General features: G+C 37.3%; 1 protein-coding gene and 2 pseudogenes across 1 annotated transcript; all 3 read left to right on the top strand.

Annotated features, from left to right (window-relative positions):
• Positions 1–9,704: 9,704 nt before the first annotated feature.
• Positions 9,705–10,634, top strand: OR5H40 (olfactory receptor family 5 subfamily H member 40). The gene has a single exon (NM_001391769.1). The coding sequence runs from the start codon at positions 9,705–9,707 to the stop codon at positions 10,632–10,634; it is 930 nt and encodes a 309-aa protein (NP_001378698.1).
• On the top strand, positions 16,521–17,368 carry OR5H47P (olfactory receptor family 5 subfamily H member 47, pseudogene; annotated as a pseudogene).
• On the top strand, positions 24,300–25,005 carry OR5CZ1P (olfactory receptor family 5 subfamily CZ member 1, pseudogene; annotated as a pseudogene).

Genomic DNA, 25,461 nt, shown 5'->3' with positions numbered 1-25,461 from the left:
CACTAGGATTGGCTCCTGGGATACAGTATGACAAAATATCAGGGGGAAGCTATTCAATTAGATATTTGGTTTAAATGCTTATTTGGTTTAAAATAATCTTTGTTTAAACTAGATAAGCATTCAAAAAACATAATAATTCTGTAATCTGGAGGTCCCCTTCACAAGATTAGACTAGGTCATCTGCCATCTTTTTGTTACTTTGAGGAATACACGACCAAACCCTAAGACAGGGAGAAATGGATCATAGTCCAGCTGGTCTTGTGCTTTTCCCCCACAAACTCCGTGTTATCACATATCTCTGTAGTTTTTACTGTTTGTGTAGCTGTTTAATATTCTCAGCATACTGATGGTTTCCTGTCAATTGTCTGATTCTGACTTGTTCATTCATTATTACAACCCAAAAGCTAGATTGATAGGAACAATTGGTATCTTCTGCCATCAAAATGGCCTGGTTCCTTAATTGGTCTTTTCCTTGAATCGGTAACTTGACATAAAGTTATGAGTATATGAGTGGGGTGTATAACATGTCCAGTCTTAATTTATGTTGGGTGAGTGTGGAACAGACACTTGAGAGCCTCTCAGGAACTCAGATTCCTGTGCAGCCTTCCCTCTGTGTGTCTGATCCACAGATTCCTCTGCTCTGCTTTGACCTTCAGTACAATCCAACTACTTTATATCTTTCAGAAGTTGACCAAAGTCCCTAGCCCACTGCTGTGATCCCATTCTCACTTCTGTTACAGATGTATTCATTTTGTACATTATTTTTTATCATTTAAATGGAATGTTGGGAAAGAGGTAAAATATATGCCTGTGCAGAGCCCACATTATGGACAACACATTCTGCTGATTCCTTTAAAAATAAACTATGAAACTTACCATTTCTGTATTGTTTAATGGTTATTTAGGTGTAAATGATGATATCACAATGCTAAGTTCGCCCACTTGCCTGGAATACTGGTCAGGTTGGCTAAACCATCCCATAGAATAGTAATAATATAACAAAAATATACTTTGTTATGAAGTAGTGTTTATTTTCTTAACCAGGATATTTGAAGGAATTCATAGTTCCTCTCTAAATACATCTATATACATTTTTTTCTCATCACTTTACACTACCTTCTGCTGTTCAGAAGATTGCTGATAAAATTATCCCAGATAGTGTTAAAAAAAAACAACATCATTAGGATTAGTCAAAAAGAAACAAACACCAATCAAAACAAGAACTGTGTATCTAAAGTCTTTTTTGTTGATTAACTACGGTAAAATCTTACTGGGTGTGTGGCATGGGCTTTCTAAGCCTATGCTAACCTCTCTGGCATAGGCTTTACTTTTTGTTGTTCTTTTAAAACAAGTTCTCAAGCCTCACTGGGCATCACAATGACCTGAAGAGCTTATGAAAACACAGACTGATGGGCATTGTCCCTGGAGTTTCTGATGAGCAGTGTTACTGCTGTTGGTTTAGGACCATATATAGAGAACCACTGTCATGAACCAAATGTTAGATCCTCCTACATTTCATCTGCTGAAGCACTAAATCCCAGTGTGATGGTGTTTGCAGTGAGGCCTTTGGGAGGAAATTAGGGATAGCTCAGGTCACAAGAGTGGAGTCTTCATCATGGGATTAGTGCTTTTATAAGAAAAGAAATAGACAAGAGAGCTCTTTCTCTCTCTACATATATATATGAGTACTCACCCAAGAAATGACATCTAAGCTCAGTGAGAAGGCAACTGTCTACCAGACAGGAAGAAAGCTGTCACTATGTACAGTACCTGCTGGACCCTTGATCTTTATATCCTCCAGAAATGTAGGAAACAAATGTCTTTGGTATAAGCCATCCAGTCTATAATATTTTGTTATAGCGTCTTCGGCTTACTAGGATTAAAAACTGATTTAAAATAATCAGTGAAGCAAAATTATTACAATATAGAGATATTTAGAGACTCGAAATGGAGTTTCTCATATCCTCTATTCCTTATTTAAACAGAACTACAAAAATATTCTGGAAGTTTCCACACTCTGCTTATTGTTTCCTCAGTTTTATACAGCCAGAGGCACACAGGGCATCTGTTTCACACAAGAAATATTGTGGGATTTTTATAACTTTTTCTTGGGAAGCATGATTGACACTGATGGATAGAAAATCAAAACCATATTGTCTCATTTCAGTAAGGTTAATGGGAGGCTTAGCTGTTCTTTTTAAGAAAATTAATTATCAAGCTGGATGAACTTTTGGAAAATCATTCTAAGAAATTTCATATACAAGATGTTCCTTGTGCTGTAATTATGTGATATTTACCTCTTCTGAGAAGGAACCTTTTAAATGAGACCTATTTAGGGCACTAGTTAGCGACCACATCATGATAGCTCCTTCATTTTGCAATATAAAACAAGCAGTTCACTAAATGTACCGTGAGTTTTTGTATTAGTCAGTGCTGTCTAGAGTAACAGAACTAATAGGATATATAGATAGAGATAAGTGTATCTATGTACACATCAAGTATAGGTATAGAAAAGTCTATCTACATTTATAGCAAGACATTTATTATAAGATATTGGCTCTCATGATTATAGAAGCTGAGACCATCCATGATCTGCCCTCTGCCACATGGAGACCCAGGACAACAGGTGTCTTACTTCAAAAACCTGAGAAAGGTCAGCCAATGGTATAGATTCTTCTCTGTGTCTGAAGTCCTAAGAACCAGGATTACCAAGGGCAGGAGAAGATCAATGTCAACTAGTCAAATAGTAACTGAATTTAACTGTTCTCTGCCATTTTCTTCCATTCAGGTCCTCACGCAGATTGGATGATGCCCACCCACATTAGGGAGGGAGGGCCATTTGCTCAGCCCAACAATTCAATATCAATCATTTTTGGAAAAAGCCTCACAGACACACCAAGAAGCAATGTTAAACCAGCTACCTGGACAACTTTTGACCCAGTGAAGATGGCACGTAAAATTAACCATCACAAGTCTACCCATTGTCAGCTTGGCACCCACCAAAATTACTCAAACCATAATTAGTCCCCAAATAAAGACAAAAGCAAGAGGATAATTTTTACTAACATGAATCAACTGTGCTGCACACAACTGAAAATTCCATATACTCTTCCCAAGAGGGGTGGTAAAATCTTTGAGTGATGTTTACTCTTCTCCTGCTATCTGGTCACTTGAGACTATGACGTCAAATTAACAATACTTAAATACTATGATATAAATTCAATACATTTTATGTTACATGATAGTGGAATAGAGTGGAAAGAAAAATATATTTGCTGTATGCAAACACACACACACACACACACACACACACACAAAAGTATTCATGTCAAACTAAGGAAGAAGCCCTCATAGCAATTACAGTCCTGGTTTTTGTAACTGGTCACGTGGCTGTAGCTGGTGTTTTTAACTACCTTCTTCCACTACCCATTCCATATTTCCTTTGCGTTCAGGAAGCACCTCAGCTGATCAACTGTTTTTTCCAGGTAAGGTGCTCCAAACCTTCATTCCCGAAGAGTCTGGGCCATTAGTACTCCTGTCAGGATTGGGTTCTTGAAGTTTACCATTGACCTTTAATCATAGGGAATTAAATACTAAGAGACACCGAGGTGATCTCTAGTTTAGACACCCTGATCCTTACCTGATGTGGGCTACTAGTCCAATTTCCCCTTGGAGGTAAGGATCAATCACTCCAGCCAAAATAGTAACTCCCTTCCTTTTCTGATGATTCAAAGGAATGCAGAGCCCAAAGGGACCGAGTGGCAGTCTAAACTCGAAGCTTAATGGAATCATAGTTGTGTATCCCAGTGAAAGCATTCCTCCTTCTAGATGTAAGACCTCTAGGCCAGCAGAGCATGAGGTCATGGGAGCAGAAAGCAAACATTTTGATAGTGGGTCACTAAGGGCAATAGTGCCTGGTGCAACTCCCATCTCCACCCCTTGATTCCTGAAATTGTGAATCCTGGCAATAGTAGAAATAGTACCATATATTGGAAGCTGGTTCAGAAATATACATCCTCTGGAGAGCCTTGTCCTAGACTTGCAAGGTATTATCATGTAGCCAGTACTATAATTGAGTCTTGAAGAACACCTTCCACAGTTCTATCAAACCAGTTGCTTCAGAGTGGTGAGGAACATGGTAAAACCAGTGAATTCTATGTGTGTGTCACATGTGTGTCAGTGAGTTCATGCACTTTTTCTATGAAGTGCACTTTTTCTATGAAGTGAAATCCTTGATAAGAATAGGTGCAATTTGGAATAGTATGACCAGATAAGGAATTCAGTAAGACCAAGGATGGTCATTTTGGCAGAAGCTTTGCCTACTGGGAAGGCAAATCTGTATCCAAAGTATCTATTCCCGTAAGAAAAAGTACTTCCCCTTCCATTACATTAGAAATTGTCTTATGTAATCAACCTGCCACCAGGTAGCTAGCTGGCAACCCCAATGAATGATGTCATACTGGGGTCTCAGTATTAGTTTCTGCTGCTAGCAGATTGAGCACTCGGCAAAGGCCACAGTCAAGTTGGCCAGGGTTAGCTGAGGTCCATGTTAGTAAGTCCATGCATATCCTCCATCCCTGCCACCATGGCCCCTTTTTCCATGAGCCCATTTGGTGATGACAGAGGTGGCTTGAGAATAAGAGTGACTGGTCTCCACAGAATAGATCATCCTATCCACTGGATTATTAAAATCCTCCTCTGATGAGGTCCCTTTTCATGAGCATTCAAATGGGACTCAATAACTGCATGTTTTTTGCCCATTCATAGAGTTTTCCCAGTGACTTCTCTTTTATCTCAGTCATGCGCTGCTTAACAATGGGGATATGTTCTGAGAAATGAGCACTTAGGCAATTTTGTTATTTGCAAACATCATAGAATGTACTTACACAAACCTAGAAGGAATAGCTTTCTATAACATCTGAGCTATGTGGTACTAATCTAATAGGACCAATGTCGTATATGTGGTCCATCATTGACTGAAACAGAGTTACCCTTCACATGACTATTTTCTTTTCTCCAATTTTCAGACTTTCACTAGAAAAATAATGACGCAAGGTAATTGATTAATGAGCTACCAAAAAATATGCCCTCTTCTCCCCCACTAGCTGCCAACCAAGTCCCAAGTGGATGATAAACATTTGTTACTTTTCAGATACCAATTAAAAATGTCACTACTTTCACATTATAATATATTTCCATAAATAATGTTATTATTTTTCTGAATGAATGTTCATTGTCAACTTCTCAGTTAATGCTTACAGGCAAATGTAAACATCTTAGCACCATGTTCAAAATCCATCGATAGTTTTCCTTTAATTTGGGGTAAAGAACAAAGGCCCTGACCTGACCTCCTTATCCTGTGTGATCCCACTCAGGCTGGCCTTCCTTGCCCCATCAGGCTCCTCCTGCTTCTCTCTTGGCATGCCAGCTCCATTGACCATGTTGAGCTCTCCAGGGATCTAGCTCTGATAATCTAGGTCCTCCAATGAAGAAGGCCCTGCGGACGGCAGGTGTCCACAGGCATCACCTTGTTAGACATGAAGACCTTTGGGCCCTGTCCACACCTCTGAAACAGAATCGTCATTTTAACAATATCTTCAGTAGATTCACAGGCAGTAAAGTTTGGAAACTCCGATCCAAGCCTCCTCCCACCGTGGTCCTTTGCCTTCTTTTCCTTTGCTCTTCCCTGACCTTTGCCCAGTAATATTTCTCATCAGATTTCAGCTTAAAGGCGGGAGTTAGATCCAGGTCTGGTATGTGAGCTGCAGTTTGCATGAGGAGGACAACTTTCTTGGTGTTGCTCCTGAAGGCAATCTAGAACTCTGGCCTCGTTAAAATCATGTATGATTAGCTCAGAAAAAACAAAACTAATCAAAGCACTCAGAGCACTAAAATTTATGGATGAACTGGAGTTTTCATACACGTCAGAAGTGTCGTCTGTGGTGGAAAGTAGTGGCATAAAGCTCAATTTCAAGTCAACAATAACTTGATGTTCATGATTTCAGAGCCTGTAATGCCTTGTGGGACAGCCTGGACTTCTCACACATCTCCAAGTCCACAATTCCCAGAAGAACAGCTTAGTTCTGTCCTAAAGGGAATCTTTGGATGGGGAGTTTTAGTTCTTCACTCCTTCTTCTTCTGACAAAAGCAAACAGTTGCACAATTGGTTGACATGTGTTCAGAAGAAATTAACATAAACTACGTTTTCCTGAGTTTAGGAATGAAATCTCCAAAATGAATCAGTACGCAGAGTCGCTGCCTACGCTATTGTCATTCCTGTACTGTCGTCTATTTTTCTACTTTAGGAAGCCTAAGTTTTGAATGACTCTCCATAATTTCTTACAAGATATGGGTAAGGCAAAGATGAATTCTATAACATTCAGTGTTATTTGGTAGAAAAATTAAAATACTGCTTAGTTTATAGTAATATCAGATTGGATTTATTAGATATCAAAATAGCCATGTGGAAATCGGAAGAAAATAGTGAATTAATTATGTATTTTATTTTACGACTACAACTGGGATATGCAAAATAGCTGTAGATTGAATTGTTCCCTCGAAAAATGTTTTGTTATTTTGGTTTTCCTAAGTATTATGACTTTATAAGGTAAATTTTGGTGAACTAGATAGTTAAGCAATTTAAAAGTGGGGTTAAAGTTTCAGGTCATATGCTTCTTGTATAAGTAATCATTCTGATGATTCTAACAGAAAGACCCATTCTGTTTAATTAACCACTGATTAAAACTTTGAGGAAGATACTGAAATGTTAATTCCTCTATCCTTCACCCACTTCTGACAATAATTTTATTGTCTTTGTATATATAACATAGGACTATATATGTGTTATGGAATATAAATGGAAGTATATAGAGATCTTTAAGTATTTTAATTCATAGTTATATATATGAAGTATATATATCTATATATCAGGAAATATGTATAAATTGTCCCTCCACTATGCTTTTCAGCATTTAAGACTCAATAAGTGCCCACATACAAAATAATTTTCAGGGCTTTCAATCAATTAGAGATGGGATTGCAGGGAGGAAACCATTCCATATAACAACTTTTAACAACTGGAATTGTTGACATTCATTTCTTATATTGCCTGTGTTCAATATCCACTTTTGACTCAGTTTTATTCTGATATGTAGAAACTCCCAAAACAAACAAAACCTCACAGCTGGTGGAGAGGAGAGTGCTCTTAAGTAGAACAAGCGAAAGGTCAGTTCTAATCACTATAATAACAAAGAGATAGCAACTCTTAAATACGGAAAGAACTTTTGAGCAGTGCCAATACATTTATGAACAACACAAATTTACAAAATAAAATTTAAAATCAAAGTCTCTTTTCCATACACCGATTCCATAGAAAAACAAACTTTGGATTTTTAAAACAAAAAAACAAAAAAAAGATTCTCAGGACTGACAACCTTAAGGAACCTGAGGGTGAAGACAAACATTTACCCCAGCCTCTGAACCTCCCAACCTTCCCTCAGCCTTTCAGTGACTTCCTCTCTCCCTCTTCCTGGTCTTTCCTACACTGACCATGTATGTCTCTGTTATTTTCCATCTTTACTCATCTTCACATCATTTTCTTACATATTTCCTTCCCACTTCTCCTGTTCCCCCTCTCCTCTCCATAGTTTACTCTCCTCTCCTCTCTTTTGAAAACTTTTACTAAAATGTTCCAGAGGAAAAAAAAAAACCCTACAGGTGTCAAGGAGAATTAGAGAAATCCCAACTGTTCTCCACATTTCTTAGAGATCTCTGTATCATTCCATCCACAGGTGTCTCTTTCACTTCTCATGATTTTCTGGCCACAACTATCACAAGATGAAAGCTGCTCTCACTAAAGCCACTACAAATCTCTTAATGTCCACACTCAAGGAAATCTGATCACTCCTTGTCCTAATAGAAAATTTATTCTGGCATTTGACATGTACTTCACTTCTTTCTTCTTGAGCATCTTTCCAAGTCCACAACACTAAGCTGTCCAGTATCCCTCCTGGCTCTCTGATCGTGCTGCTCAGTATCCTTCTCTGGACTCTCCCTAGTCTTTCTTTGCTGTGAGCCAGGCCTCTTGGTTGGAAGAGGAAATGATTTAATTGTAAGGACATTGGCTCTAACACAGAAATGCAGGAAAGACTGGAGAAATCAGCTGAAAAAATGGGCAGAACAGAAGGAAGCAAAGAGGCTAATCAACAGCCAAAATCATGTCCCAATACTAAGTCAATGAGAGCCGCTGTCACTGCTGATGAACCTGGAATGCAGCTCACACTGACAATGCCACTGCTGTGGGTGTAGGGTACATTTGCTGCACTCTTCCTATTGCTGCCTTGGCAACCAATATTCTCTTTGTCTCTCTATGTTTTTCTCCCTTTCTCCATATTCCAAATGTAAGATAAGTGGGTTTAATAAGCCAAATCTAGGTCAAGTACCCTCACTCCACAGGGTGCAAGTTGGATGGGAAAGTCATTTTCAAGCTCTTTTGGCTTCTTGACTGTGGTAACCTCTGCTGGCCACCAAGATTATGTGGTAGAAAAAGAGAAAAGATGTTGGCCATAGAATATATGTTATGTATCCACTTTACAATTTCCTTAATAAACTTCCTCAAGTTTCTTTCCATGCCTTCCTTATCTTTACTTTATGCACTCTCTGCAATGGATAGGTCATCCATAAACATGCCTACAGCTGCCCCAGTCACTCAAAAAACATTATTTCTATTAAGCGCTAGTAGATTCATCCTCCTAAGCTATCTCACCTGGTCGTTCAGGGGATGCTCTCTCCACAAACCCGCCACTGCATCTGAGTTCTCAACCTCAATTTTTGATGACCATCTGCCAAGTCACCAAGTGACTGCACTCTTCTTCACTGCTCACTCCCTTCCTATCTAATATGTGACCAAGTCCTAGTGAGCATATGTTCTCAATTCTTTTGCATCTATCTCTCTTCCTCCTCATTACTCCCAATGTCATGTCACTCATTTACTAGGCATTTGGCATGCATTTGAATCACTAGGAGAGAATTTTTAAAATGCAGATATTAGACCCCATTCTTGACTCACTGAATAAATTTCTACAGTAATACCTCACAAGCTATATTTTGCAAAAAATTCCTCAGACAATTCTGATGTGTAATCTGCTTGGAAACCACTGGACAAGAGTATTAGCTTCCCACATAATATTCCTGATTCCAACTTGCCCTTCCAGAAGTCTACCTTTCTTAAATACTATGTGTTTAATTTTAAAAATACCTTACAACACCACTCTCTGTCTTTAAGTTTTCAGTGCATGCTTATTGCCTGAGGAATACAATTCAAGATCCTTCACATGCGTTTGCATTTACTTCATTACCTAGGCCCTTCAACTTCTTTTCCTTTGACCCAACGACCATGTTCCACACACAGAATTTCCCTATTATACTCAATGGTATCCTCAAAACTTTAACACATACTTAGAATGAATTTCCTTTTTTCTAAATCTGTTTCTGCACATTTTTAAGTGAAATTACCCTATTTTTTCCATTTGTTCAATTCCCCCAAAATAGATCTCACCAATTATAGAGGTAATAAAAAAACTTAAGGAGAAATTCTGATGTGTATAATTTTATTTCAACTCTCTTCTCTATACTTTCACATTACAAATCCTTGGTGATTTTTTTTCATTTACTCAATTCCATTTCAGGCAGCACCCAGTGAGGACATGGAAAAGGAAAATGCAACATTGCTGACACGGTTTATTCTCACAGGACTTACGTATCAACCAGAGTGGCACATCCCCCTCTTCCTGGTATTCTTGGTTGTATATTTCACCACTATTGTGGGGAACCTTGTTCTGATTGCTCTTATATGGAATGACCCTCAACTTCACACCCCCATGTACTTATTCCTTGGGAGTTTGGCTTTTGTGGATGCTTGGATATCATCCACAGTGACCCCCAAGATGCTGGTCAACTTCTTTGCCACGAGTAAGATGATCTCTCTCTCTGAATGCATGATACAATTTTTTTCCTTTGCATTCAGTGTAACCACAGAATGTTTTCTACTGGCAACGATGGCATATGATCGCTATGTGGCCATATGCAAACCTTTACTTTATCCAGTGATTATGACCAACAGACTATGCATTAGGCTATTAGTTTTGTCCTTTTTAGGTGGCTTTCTTCATGTCTTAATTCATATAGGATTTTTATTCAGATTAACCTTCTGCAGTTCCATCATAATACATCATTTTTACTGTGACATTATGCCATTGTTTAAGATTTCCTGTACTGACCCTTCTATTAACATTCTGGTGGTATTTATTTTCTCTGGGTCCATACAGGTGTTCACCATTCTGACTGTTCTTGTCTCTTATACACTTGTTCTCTTTACAATCTTAAAAAGGAAGTCTGCACAAGGCATCAGGAAAGCCTTCTCCACCTGTGGAGCCCATCTCTTCTCTGTCTCTTTATACTATGGCCCTCTTCTCTTCATGTATGTGCGCCCTGGATCTGCACAAGCAGATGACCAAGATATGATGGACTCTCTATTTTACACTGTCATCATTCCTTTGTTGAATCCAATTATCTACAGCCTGAGAAATAAGAAAGTCATAAATTCACTGGCAAAAATGCTAAAGAGAAATGTTTAGATCTCATACTAATATCTATTCTCTTTTTATTAAAACAGTCACACAATTGTAAAGATGAGATGTGGCTCTGCTTTGCTTTGTGTACAAAGTTTTTTGCAGTTATAATTGCTTTAGCGTTTAATGACAAGGTGGGAGTACCTATTAAACACCTTCATGTATGTATCTGTTTTTCAAAAACTTAGAAACAACTTTAAGCAGGTGATCATGCCATATTAAAATAATTAAAGAAGAAAAGAAATTAAACATTTTATATGCTGTATGTTTTCAATGTGGCTTCATAAGTGCTTTAAGCAGTAAAAGAGTGTAGTTCCTCTGAACAGGACTCGATGATGGCGACTGTGATAATAATACAGCCGGGCAGCCTGGAGACTCATCACATTTAGCTCCACAGTGGAGGCAGGTCTGTGTTTGAGTGAACAGAGGCAAATCCCAGTAATTCTGCTAGCCATCAAAAGTCTTTCATTTCACTTTATTTGGCACAGGGGGTATTTTACTTCCTGCGGGTATTCAACTCACAGCTCACAGAGACAGAAAAAGTAATGGGAAAAGAATGAAGAGAAAAAGAGAGGAGTGTTAAGAATAAAGTTTGGGCTCAACTGTAGGAGGATGCTCTTAGCCCAGTGTGTGTCTTTGAGTAGTGTGAAGAGAGAGTTGCCTCTCACTGTCAAAGACGCCTTGAAAGGGATCTTCCAGCTGTCTATATTTTGTAGGATAATATGAAATGCTTCATAATCCAGAAATCTAAGAAGTGAGATTGCAGAATTTAATTGGGATGGGCATAGAGAGGAAAAAGAAGTGGTGGAATAGGAAGCAAATGGTTGCAATCTTCCTATAATTAAAAAAAGGAAACCAGTAATATACAGAAATCAGTAAACTATAAATGTTATTGGAATGTGTTGTTGACAATGAGAGGCCTCACAGTGCATACTACCAAATTTCAATTAATTTTAAGAGGATATGGTGTCATAGTGTCCAGTGGGTATCTGGGGAAGACATGAAAATGAGCAAGAGTTCGGATGTTTTGTGCCCTAAAAGTCCTTCACTGTTCGTTTTTATCACACTCCATACTCTAACTATGATGAGCGACTGTCTTCAGGTCCACCCCTGCCCTTCCTCTCTCATCACTGTTTCCATACACATTCCTGCTGATACCACTCAGACCCTCCCCCTGGGAACTAACAGCCTCTGTGAGCTGCAAAACTCTAGTAATTTACTTCCTACATCTTGTGGATGCTCTCTTACTTCTCAAACATTGCTGACAGATTGTTCTTCATAAAGAGAACTCTGATTAAATCATATTCCTCTCAAAAACTTTTAATGTTTGTCATTGCTAACAGATTATGTGCATAGACGGTATCTGTGTGTGTGTATATATACATATGCATTTGTTTGTGTTTATTTGTTCATGTGTGTCCAGATTATAAAATATATAAACATATCTACAAATATAAACACATACATATAAATACATATATCTAAACATACATGGAGATAAGATTACATACACAAAAACCTATCTACCTATACATAAATACATATATTTAAACATACATATAAGTAATATACATCACCCTGCATTTGCTTCCTGGCATTATTTGAAGTCCTTTCCAGTAAAACTTTGATTAAACTCAAGTCTCTTCCTCTACAATTCTCCTAATGGACCCTGGGTTATATTCAAAGTATATTACTTGAAGCCTTGTGGACACACCATCCTTTTGTTAATACATGTACATACTTTTGTTAATATAGGTCTCTCTACAAAAATGTCCCCACCACCACCACCAAGTGCCCTATCTTCTTTTATGATTGAAGTGCTATCCTTTCTTCAAGGTCTATCTTAAATATTATAGCTTCCACGATGCATTTCCAGATTACTTTGAAGAGGATAGGAATACTCCTTCATTTGAAACATTCAGTAGTTTATGTATTCTTTTAAGACAAAAATGACCTTGTGTAATAGCTATTTTTGGGCTACAGGCTTTTTTAGATTACAGTTTACATGTCTTTAGTATTTTTTTATCTTTTCCAGTGCTTAACACAGTGGTTCACATACATGAGGTCCTAAATAAGTATTTGCGAAATATTTGTAAAAGTGAATTGAATCTGAGAACACAAGTATATAGAATGCAGTGAGTGCGTTGCCCTTTTTCAATATGTTTTTATTGAAGTCATATTGGTTTATAACTGTGTAAATTTCAGGTGCACTTTATTACATATCAGTTCCTGTATAGACTGCATCATGTTCACCAGTAAAAGTCTAGTTTCCATCAGTCACCACACATGTGCCCCTTCACCCCGTTTACCCTCCCCCCAACACCTTCCTCTCTTGTAAGCACAAATACGTTCTCTGTATCCATGTGTTTGTTTGCTTATCTTGCACATGTGAGTGAAATCATACCGCATTGGTCTTTCTCTGTCTGATTTATTTCAGTTAGCATAACACTTTCAAGGTCCATTTGTGTTGTCCCAAATGGGATGATTTCATCTTTTTTATGGCTCAGTAGAATTCCATTGTACATATATACCACACCTTTTTTTAAAATTTTTTTTTAAATTTAAACATTATATAGCTTTCGGATGTACATCATAATATATTCCGAATTCTGTGTAGATTACATCATGTTCACCACCCAAAAACTAATTATAGTCCATCCCCTCACATGTGAGCCTAATCACCCCTTTTACCCTCCCTCCTCCCCCTTCCCCTATGGTAACCACCAATCCATTCTCCATTGCTATGTGTTTGTTTTTATCTTCTACTTATGAGTGAGATCATATGGCATTTGACTTTCTCCTTCTGACTTATTTCACTCAGCATAATACCCTCAAGTTCCATCCATGTTGTCACAAATGGCCAGATTTCATTGGTTTTTATGGCTGAGTAGTATTCCATTGTGTGTATACCACAACTTCTTTATCCATTTGTCCCTTCTTGGGCACCTAGGTTGTTTCCAAGTCTTGGATATTGTGAATAATGCTGCAATGAACAAAGGGGTGCATATCTCTTGTTGATGAACATAGGGGTGCACTTATGTTTTTGTGTTATTTGGATAAATATCCAGCAGTGGAATAGCTGGATTATATGGCATTTATATTCTTAAATATTTTAGGAATCTCCACATGGTTTTCCAAAGTGGCTGCACCAGTTTGCACTCCCACCAACAGTGTAGGAGAATTCCCTTTTCTCTACATCCTCTCCAAAACTTATTTCCTGTTTTCTTAATTATAGCCATTCTGATGGACATGAAGTGATATCTCATTGTAGTTTTGATGCACATTTCCCTGAAAATTAGTGATGTTGAATATATTTTCATGTGCCTGTTGGCCATCTGTATATCACCTTTGGAGAAATGTCTGTTCAGATCTTTGCCCATATTTTAATTGGGTTGTTAGTTTTCATGTTGTTGAGATGTATGTGTTCTTTATGTATTATGAATATTAACCCCTTATCAGATAAATTGTTTGCAAATATCTTCTCCCAATTGTTAGGTTGTCTTTTTATTTTGTTGATGGTTTCCTTTGCTGTGCAGAAGCTTTTTAGTTTGATGTAATTCCATTTGTTTATGTCTTCTATTGTTTCCCTTGTCCAGTCAGACATGGTACTTGAAAATATGCTGCTAAGACGGATGTCAAAGAGCATACTGCCTAGGTTTACTTCTACAGGTTTTATGGTTTCAGGTCTTACATTCAAGTCTTTAATCCATTTTGAGTTTATTTTTGTGTATGGTGCAAGGTAATGGTCTACTTTCATTCTTTCGCATGTGGCTGTCCAGTTTTCCCAACACCATTTATTGAAGAGACTTTCCTTTCTCCATTGTACATTCTTGGCTGCTTTGTCAAAAATTAGCTGTCCACATATGCATGGGTTTATTTCTGGGCTCTCGAGTCTGCCCATTGATGTCTGTGTCTGTTTTTGTGCCAGTACCACGCTGTCTTGATTACTATAACTTTGTAGTATGTTTTGAAATCAGAGAGTGTGATACCTCCAGCTTCGTTCTTTTTTCTCAGGATTCCTTTGGCTATTTGAGGTCTTTTGTTTCATATAAATTTTAGGATTCTTTATTCTATTTCTGTGAAAAATATCGTTGGAACTTTGAGATGGATTGCATTGAATCTGAAGATTGCTTTAGAAATTATGGACATTTTAACTATGTTAATTTTTCCAATCCAAGAGCACAGAATATCTTTCCGTTTCATTGTGTCTTCTGTAATTTCTTTCAACAATGTTTTATAGTTTTCACTGTATGTCTTTCACCTCTTTGGTTAAGTTTATTCCTAGGTATTTCTGTTGTTGTTGTCATTGCAATTGTAAATGGGATTGTATTCTTAATTTCTCTTTCTGGTACTTTGTTATTAGTGTATAGATACACAACTTATTTTTTTATCTTGATTTTGTATCCTGCGGCTTTATGATATTCATCTATTATTTCTAAAAGTTTTTTGGTGGCTTCTTTAAGGTTTCCTATATCTAAAGTCATGTCATCTGCAAATAGTGACAGTTTCACTTCTTCTTTTCCAATTTGGATCCCTTTTGTTTCTTTTTCTTGCCTGATTGCTCTGACTAGGATTTCCAATACTATGTTAAATAAGACTGGTGAAAGTAGGCATCCTTGTCTGGTTCTTGTTCTTAGAGGGATAGCTTTCAGTTTTTCTCCATTGAGAATGATATTAGGTGTGGGTTTGTCATATATGGCCTTTATTATGTTGAGGTACTTTCTTTATATACTCATTTTATTCAGAGTTTTGGTCATAAATGGATGTTGTATCTTGTCAAATGTTTTCTCTGCATCTATTGAGATGATTAGGTACTTTTTAGTCTTCATTTTGTTAATGTTGTGTATGACATTGATTGATTTGTGGGTGTTGAACCAGCCCTGTATGCCTGGAATAAATCGCACTTATTCATGGTGTATGATCTTTTTAATGTATTCCTGTATTCAATTTGCTAGTATTTTGTTGAGGATTTTTGCATTGATGTTCATCAGTGATATTGGCCTGTAACTTTTTATTTTGTATTGTCCTTATCTGGTTTCGGTATCAGGGTAACGTTGGCTTCATAGGATGAGTGAGGAAGCTTCTCCTCCTCTTCAAATTTTTGGAAGAATTTGAAAAGGATAGATATTCAGTCTTCATTGAATGTTTAGTGGAATTCACCAGGGAAGCCATCTGGTCCTGGACTTCTATTTTTTGGTAGGTTTTTTATTACTGTTTCAATCTCCTTACTGGTGATTGGTCTATTCAAACTCTCTATTTCTTCTTGATTCAGTTTTGCAAGTTCGTATGATTCCAAGAATTTATCCATTTCTTCTAGATTATCCAATTTGTTGGCATATAGCTTTTCATAGTATTGTCTTATAATGTTTTGTATTTCTGCGGTGTCCATTGTAATTTCTCCTCTTTCATTTCTGATTTATTTTATTTGAGCCTTCTCTCTTTTTTTCTTGGTGAGTCTAGCTAAAGGTTTGTCAATTTTGTTTATGTTTTCAAAGAACCAGCTCTTAGTTTCATTGATTTTTTTATACTGTCATCTTAGTCTCTATTTCATTTATTTCTGCTCTGATTTTTATTATTTCCTTCCTTCTACTGATTTGGGGCTTTTTTTGTTCTTTTGAGTGCATTGTTAGATTATTTGAGATTTTTCTTGTTTGTTGAGGTAGGCTTCCTTCTATAAACTTCCCTCTTAGAACTGCTTTTGTTGTATTCCATAAATTTTGGCATGTCATATTTTCATTTTCATTTGTCTCCAGGTATTTCTTTTATTTCTCCTTTGATTTCTTCATTTACCCAATCATTGTTCAGCTGCATTTTGATTTCCACATATTTGTGGCTTTTCCAATTTTCTTCCTGTAGTTAATTTCTACTTTCCTACTGTTGTGGTCAGAAAAGATGCTCGGTATTCTTTCAATCTTTCTGATAACTCTGCTCATATCCTTTTTGCCCATTGTGGGGAACCTTGCTCTGATTGCAGTATCTGCAATGACCCTCACCTTCACCTTCACGTGTACTTATTCCTTTGGAGTTTGGTTTTTGTGGATATTTGGTTACCATCCACTGTAAGCCTCAAGAGTCTTCTCAACTTCCTAGAGAAGAGTAAGATATCTTTCTCTGAATGCATAATACAATTGTTTTCCTTTATATTCAGTGCAACTACAGAATGTTTTATTTTTTTCAGCAGTGAAATTTGGTCACTATGTGACCATACACAACACTTTACATTATCCAGTGATTATGACCAATAGGCTATGCAACCAACTGTCTCATCAGTTGTAGGTAGCCTTTTTCATGCCTATATTCATATAGGATTTTTACTCAGATTAACCTTCTGTAATTCTAACATAATACATCACTTTTATTGTGACATCATGCCATTGTTTAAGATTTCCTATACTGACCCTTCAATTAATGTTCATTGGTTTTCATTTTCTCTAGGTCAATTCAAGTGTTCACCATTCTGACTGTTCTTGTCTCTTATACATTTTTTTCTCTTTACAATCTTAAAAAGGAAGTCTGTACAAGGCATCAGGAAAGCCTTCTCCATTTGTGAAGCTCATCTCTTCTCTGTCTCTTTATACTATGGCCCTCTCCTCTTCATGTATGTGCACCCTGGATCAACACAAGCAGATGACCAAGATATGATGGATTCTCTATTTTACACTGTCATCACTACTTTGTTAAATCCAATTATCTACAGCCTGAGAAATGGAAAAGTCATAGATTCACTGTCAAAATGTTAAAGAGAAATGTTTAGATCTCATACAAATATTATTCTTTAATTAAAACAGTCACAAAATTATGCAGATTAGATGCTGCTCTGTTTGGTTAGTGTGCAAAGTTTTTTGCAGTTATAGTTGTCCTATTATTTTAATGACTTGAAGCGTTAGTACCTGATAAAGTCTTTAAAATATTTGTATATCTTCTTCAAAAACACACCAGGAATTTTAATCAGGTCATATCATATGCTAATAACTAAAGCAAAAAAAATGAAAACATTGTACATGCTTGTATATTCTTCAATGTGGCTTTATAAATGCATTTATTAAAATCTTATTAAGTACTAAAAGAGTGTTGTACCTCTAAATAGGACTCAGTTATGATGGCTTTGATATTAATAAAGCTGGGAAGCCTGAGAACTCACATCACATATAACTCCACTGTGGAGGCAAGTTTGTGTTTGGGTGAACAGAGGCAAATTCTTCGAGTTCTGCTGCCATCAAAGGTCTTTTATTCCACTTTATTTGATATAAGGTGAATTTCACTTCTTGTGAGGATTCAACTCTCATGTCACACAGAGACATAAACAGAATTGGAAATCAATGAAAAACATGAGAAGTGAGTCAAAACAGTCAAGATAGTGCCAAACTATAATAGGCAGCTCTTCACTGAGGTGCTTCTATGAGAAGCTAGAAGAAGAGAGTTGCCTCTCACTGTCTATGATGCCTTCCAAGGCCCTTTGTAGTTGTATTCACATGTTGTTGGGTAATCTGAAAAGCTACACTAACTCAGAAAACTAGCAGATTAGATTAAAGAGCTAAGTTGAGATGGGCATACTTAAGAAGAGTGAAGTTTCAGAACAGAAGGGAAATGTTCTCAATTTTCCTAGAATTAAAAAATTTAAGCTAGTAACATAAAGAAATCAGTACGTAAAGGTATTGGAATGTGTTGTTGACAAGGAGGAGTTTTAAATGCATATTATCAAAGTTCAAATAATGTTAATATATATGATGTCATACTGCCCGATATGTGGCTGGGAAAGACATGAAAATGAGCGAGAGTTTACCTAACACACACCTAGACTACATGGTACTAATCTTATGAGACCACCATCAACTATGTGTTCCATTGTAGACAGGAACGTTGTTAATTGGTGCATGGCTACCTCTACCTGGAGAGATTATTGATATAGAAATACATTTATTTACTTATTTATTTATACTTCACTCTGTGTTTGTTCACCCTGGCATTATTTAAGGTTCTTGCTAATAAAACTTTGGTTTAAGTCTCAGAATTAAGTCTCTTCCTCCACAATTCTCCGAATGGACTCTGTTACACCCAAATTAAGTACTGAAAGTCATCTGGACAAACCTCACTCTCTCACTTTCAAGATTTTGCCCCTATAAAAATCTCCACAGAGTCCTCCACACTCAACTTCCCCATCATCATTCAAAATTGAAATGGCATCATTTCTTCATGGTCTCTCTCAATTGATACAACTTACTTGATGCATTTTAAGATTCCTTCTAAGAAGATACAAATGTTCACTCATTTCAAATTTTTAGCAATTTATTTATTCTTCTTAGGCAACACTTGGTCTTCTGTAATACTTATTTTTGGCCTACAAGCTCTTTTAGGTTACAATTTAGAAGGCTTTCTATCTTTTGGAGTAGGTAGCCCAGTGGCTTACACACATGAGGTCCTGAATAAGTATTCACGAAATATTTGTAAAATTAAATTACTCTGACAGCACAAATAAGTAGAATGCAGTAAGAGTGCATCACTCTTTTTCAACCTTGTAATGAGTCCTGGAGATTACCGGGCCTGGAGTGTCTGCTGCATGCCAGCTCACCTTCTTAAGTTTCTTTCATTATAACCACAAGCATCATACACCTAAAGTCAATTATTCTTTATCATCTTAGCGGTAGGATCGGCTTCTTGGATAGACTATGACAAAATATCAGGGAGAAGCCCCTTCATTAGAAGTTTGTTTTAAACATGTAAACCATATAGGTATTTTAAAAATATCATTACTCTGTACCCCTTGCGGTACAGTTCAAAGATGACCCCAGGTCATCTGCGTTCTTTTTGTTCCTCTAAGGGATGCCCCCCAAACCCCAGGAACAAAAGTGGATTGATCACAATTCAGTTGCTTTTACTGTTTCTCCCTAAAAAATCATTGTTATTGCAAATGTCCATAGTTTGATGATTGCTATAGCTGTATAATATTTCCATTGTTCAGATGGTTTCCTGTTTATTATTTAAATTTCTGTTTGTTCATACATTGTTATGACCCAAAGATTAATGGAAAATATTAGGAAATGGTGTGTATATCTTCTGCCATCATAAAGGACTAATGGATTTGCTTTTATGAATAAGAAGCTGACATCAAGCTATGAGTATGTGAGCGGGGTTTGTAACATGTCAGGTCTTACTTTATGTTGGGTAAGTACAGAACAGACATTTCAGAGCCTCTCAGGAACTCAGATTCCTGTGTACCCCTCCCTCTGCGTGTCGGATCCACAGATTCGTCTGCTCTGGTTTGACCTGCAGTAGAATCCCAGCTACTTTACATCTTCCAGAAATTGACCAAAATCCTTAGTCCACGTAAGGATGTAAGCCCATTCTCACGTCTATTATAGATTTATTCATTTTGTAGATTATTTTTGTCATTTCAGTGGCATGTTGGGAAAGATGTAAAACATATACCTGCGTAGAGCCCAGATTTTTGGAAGACATTCTGCTGAGTCCTTTAAAAAGAAACCATGACATTATATCTGCATTGTTTAATGGTTATTTAGGTGTAAAGGATGATATCACAATGCTAATTTCACCCACTTGCCTGGAATACTGGTGATGTTGGATTAAATCACCACATGGAAGAGTAATAATGTAATAGAAATAATATTTCGTATGAAAAAGTATTCATTTTCTTAACATCGAGACTTAGAAGAATTCATATTCCTCTCTATATACATCTATATACTTTTCTGATCAGTTTACACTACCTTCTGCTGTTCAAATGATTGCTGATAGAATTATCCTAGATTGTTTGTAAAGAAACAACATAATTAGGATTGGGCAAAAAGAAACAAACGCCAATTAAAACTAGAACTGTGTATCTAAAGTCTTATTTGTTGACTAACTATGGCAAAATCTTACTGAGCATGTGTATTAGGAATGTGTCAAACCTCTCTGGCATAGGCTTTCTTTTTAGGTTGTTGTTCTTTTAAAACAATGGTTCTCAAGCTTTAGTGGGCATTAGAATGACTTGGAGGCCTTCTGAAAACACAGACTGATGGGCATCATCACTGGAGTTTCTGATCCAGCAACATTACTGCTGTTGGCTTGGGACCACATGTAGAGAACCACTGCTGTGAACTGAATATTGGGTCCTCCCCAAATTTATATGTAGAAGCACTAACCCCTAATGTGGTACGTTTTGGAGTAAGGTCTTTGGGAGGTAGTTAGGGTTAGATTAGGTCATAAGAGTGGGGCCTTCATAATGGAATTAGTGCTTTTATGAGAAGAGAAAGAGACAAGAGCTATCTCTCTCTCTCTCTCTCTCCATGAGAACTCACCCAGGAAATGCCATGTGGGCCCCAACAGAAGGCAGCTGTCTACTAGCCAGGAAGCAAGCTATCACCATGTACAACATCTTCTGGCACCTTGATCTTGAACTTCTCATCCTCCAGAAATGTAGGAAATAAATGTCTGTGGTATAAGGCCCCAGTTCTACGATATTTTTTATAGTGTCCTGAGCTAAGGTAAATCCTGATTTAAAATAATCAGGGAAGCAAAATTGTTACAATATGAAATTATTTAGAGACCAGGCAAAATGGAGTTTCTCATATTGTTTATTCCTTAATGAAACAATACTGTGAAGAGATTCTAAAAGTTTCCAACTTCTGTTTATCCTTTCCTCACAGTTTTACACAGCAGGAGGCACATAGGCATCTGTTTCAAAGCATGAAATATTGTGGACTTTTTATATAACTTTTGCTTGGGAACCATGATTGACAGTGATAATAGCCATTAAAACCTTATTGTCTCATTTCAGTAAGGTTAATGGGAGGCATTACTGTTCCTTTTGAAGAGAAATAATTATCAAGCTGGATCACTTTTGGAAAATCATCCTCAAAGAAATTTCGTATACAAGATGTTCCTTGTGCTGTAATTATGTGATATTTACCTCTTCTGAGAAGGCATCATGCAGATGAGACTTATTTAGGGCACTAGCTAACAGTCACATCATGATGGTTCCTTCATTTTGCAATGTAAAGCAAGCAGTTCACTAAATATACAGTGAGGTGTTTTTTTTAAGATTTTATTTTTTTTCCTTTTTCTCCCCAAAGCCCCCCAGTACATAGTTGTATATTCTTCGTTGTGGGTCCTTCTAGTTGTGGCATGTGGGACGCTACCTCAGCGTGGTTTGATGAGCAGTGCCATGTAGGCCATGTCCAACGAAACACTGGGCTGCCTGCAGTGGAGCGTGCAAACTTAACCACTCAGCCACGGGGCCAGCCCCAATACAGTGAGTTTTTGAAGTAGTCAATGTTGTCTAGAGTAACAGAGCTAATAGGATATATACAGACAAATGTATCTATATCTACATCAAGTACAGATACATAAAAATTTTTCTATATCTATACCAAGACATATATTAAGATACTGGCTCACATTATTATAGAGGCTAAGAACTTCCGTGATCTTCCCTCTGCAAGCTGGAGACCCAGAAGAGCAGATGTCTTAGTTCAAAGGCCTGAGACACGAGAGCCAGTGGTATGGATTCCTATCTGAGTCTGCAGTCCTGAGAACCAGGATTACCAAGGTGGGGAGAAGATCAATGTCAATCAGTCAGAGACTGGTTTCAACTTTTCTCCACATTTTTGTCCCATTTAGGTCCTCAATAGATTAGATGATGCCTACTCACATGAGGCAGGGCCATCTGCCCTACTCAGCCCACCTATTCAGTACCAATCACTTCTGGAAATACCCTCACAGACACACTCAGAAATAATGTTAAACCAGATACCTGGACATCCCATGGCCCACTGCAATAAGCTTTTAAAAACATATTAAGGAAGGCATTGTGGTTTTATTTTTTTATATTTTTGAGTAGTAGTGAAATTGATTAATATGTGTCTTTTGGCCATTTTTACTTCTATGAATTATCTGTTCATTTTTCCTTTAAGTCTTACTATCTCTTCATTTATGTACCACATTACATAGAAAATATATTAAAATGTTGCAACTATTTGTGGCAAATAATTTCTCTGTATGTTAATAGTATTTTAATATTTGCTTGCATTATTTATAATTGACATTTTCATTTGACATACTCATATTTATAGACTTTTGTCTTATATAATCTTTTATGCTATTGTGTTTAGAATTTTCTTTTTTGAGGAAGATTAGCCCTGAGCTAACGGCTGCCAATCCTCCTCTTTTTGCTGAGAAAGGCTGGCCCTGAGCTAACATCCATGCCAATCTTCCTCTACTTTATATGTGGGATGCCTACCACAGCATGGTGTGCCAAGCGTTGCCATGTCCACACCCCGGATCCGAACCGGTGAACCCTGGACCGCCGAAGTAGAATGTGTGCACTTAACCACTGCACCACTGGCTGGCCTCCCTGGTCCCATCAGGCTCCTCCTGCTTCTCTCTTGGCATGCCAGCTCCATTTGCCATGTTGAGCGTCTCCAGTGATCTAGCTCCCTGATAATCTAGGTCCTCCAGTGAAAAAGGCCCTGTGGATGGCAGGTGTCCACAAGCATCACCTTGTTAGAAATGAAGACTCTCTGACCCCACCCAGACGTCTGAGACAGAATCTGCATTTTAACAAGATCTCCAGGAGATTCACAGGCACTAAAGTTCGTAAACTCTGATGCAGGCCTCCTCCCACTGGGGTCCTTTGTTCTGTTTTCCTTTGCTCTCCCCTGACCTTTACCAAGTAAGATTTCTCATCAGATTTCAGCTTAAAGTGGGGAGTTAGGTCCAGGTCCGGATGTGAGCTGTAATTTGCATGAGGAGGACAATTTTGTTGAGGTTGGCTCCTGAGAAATCTTTCTGAGGATTATGGTCAAAATATTTATTTCATTTACTTAACCACATTCTCTGATTAAAATTTTAAGTTAAATCACTTAAGTAATAATCCCTCTACCTTTCTCTCACTTATGACAATAATCTCATTATTTTATATATACATAATTTTTGATATAATATAAATATATGTTATACATATGAAGAGGAGGGAAAATGCAGAAAATGTCACTCTACTTCTCCTCCAGCTTTATGACTTAATAACTTCAAACACATTGAATTTGAGAATTTTTCATTATTTAGTGATTTGGGATTGCACGGAAGGAAGCCCAACCCAAATAAAAACACATTTCACAACTATAATTATTGGCATTGCTTTCTAGTTAAATTTTATTCTCTTGGAAACTTGAAATTTTGACTAAAAGAAAAAGAAAGGATTGCCAGTGTTGACAATTTTTAATGAAAACCAGGGTTAAGTGGAATATTCACCCCACCCTCTGAGCCTCCCCTTGCTTCCCCTCAGATTTGCAGTGCCTTCCTCTCCCTCTTCCTGGCCTTGTCTTTCCTACACTGACCATCTCTGTCTGTTATTCTCTACCTTATTCTCCCCCTGCATCTTGTTTTCTTTTGGTCCAAATTTCCCATTCCACTTCTTTCCCCTATGTCCCATCAATGTCCTCCTCTCTCTGGTGAAAGTTTCATGATATTGTTCTACAGGCGAAAGTTCAGATCTGTCTATGAACAGTGGACAGGTGCCAACTGTTGTCCACACCTTGGAGAATTCTATTCATGCTCCTATTGCTCGGCCACTTGTTTCCCATTCACTTCTCCTTATTTTCTGACCTCAACTCTATCACAAAATGGAAACTGCTCTCACTAAACACACTAAAAATCTCTTAATTTCCACACTCAATGATCTCAGTCCACTCCTTATCCTACCAGAGCATCAGCGCAACCATGGAAAGTCTTCTCTTTGCAAGTATGACATAAGAATGCTATGTCACTATATGCAAAATTTCACTTTATCCAGTGATTATGACCAATAGATTATGCATGTGGCTGTTAGTCTCATTATTTGTTGGTGGCCTTCTTCATACTTTAACGGTATGAAGGTCTTTGGTAATGAAGTTTTTTGAATGGTAACAGGTTTTTGATTCAGATTAACCTTTTGTTATTACAACATAATACATCACTTTTACTGTGATGTCATGCCATTTTTAAGATCTCCTATATTGACCCTTCGATTAATATTCTGAAGCTATTTATTTCCTCTAGGTCAATACAAGTGTTCACCATTCTGACTTTTCTTGTCTCTTATGCAATTGTTCTCTTTAGAGTCTTAAAAAGGAAGTCTGTTCAAGGCATCAGGAAAGCCTTTTCTACCTGTGGAGCCCATCTCTTTTCTGTCTTTTTATACTACGGCTCTCTTCTTTTCATGTATGTGTGCCCTGAATCTACACAAGCAGATGACCAAGAAATGAAAGATTCTCCAGTTTATACTGTTATCATTCCTTTGTTAAATCCAATCATCTACAGCCTGAGAAATAAGAAAGTTAGATTTCCTGGCAAAAATGTTAAAGAGAAATGTTTAGATCTCATACTAATATCTGTTCTCTTTTTATTAGAACACTCATAAAATTGTGCAGATTAGAGTTCCTATGTGTTGATTAGTGGTCAAGTTTTTGGAACTGTAATTTTCTGATTATTTTAATGATTTAAGATGTTAGTACCTGGTAGACTCCTTAAAATATCTGTATTATTTAAAACCACACAAGGAACTTTAAAGATTTTATTTTTTTCCTTTTTCTCCCCAAAGACCCCCAGTACATAGTTGTATATTTTTAGTTGTGGGTCCTTCTAGTTGTGGCATGTGGGATGCCACCTCAGTATGGCCTGATGAGCGGTGCCATGTCTGCGCCCAGGATTTGAACCAGCAAAATGCTAGGCTGCCGCAGCAGAGCACACAAACTTAACCACTCAGCCACAGGGCTGGCCTCAACACACAGGGAACTTTAATCAAGTGTTCCTATCATACTAAAATACCTAAAGCAGAAAACAAAGTGAAAACATTATA

Source organism: Equus caballus, chromosome 19, assembly GCF_041296265.1.
Source record: "Equus caballus isolate H_3958 breed thoroughbred chromosome 19, TB-T2T, whole genome shotgun sequence".
Classification (NCBI taxonomy): Eukaryota; Metazoa; Chordata; class Mammalia; order Perissodactyla; family Equidae; genus Equus; species Equus caballus.
Note: the sequence above shows the minus strand (reverse complement) of the source record. Positions and strands in the feature narration are given on the sequence as shown.

Coding starts and splice junctions, on each gene's coding strand:
- OR5H40 (NM_001391769.1), top strand. CDS start 9,705: ATGGAAAAGGAAAATGCAACATTGCTGACACGGTTTATTCTCACAGGA.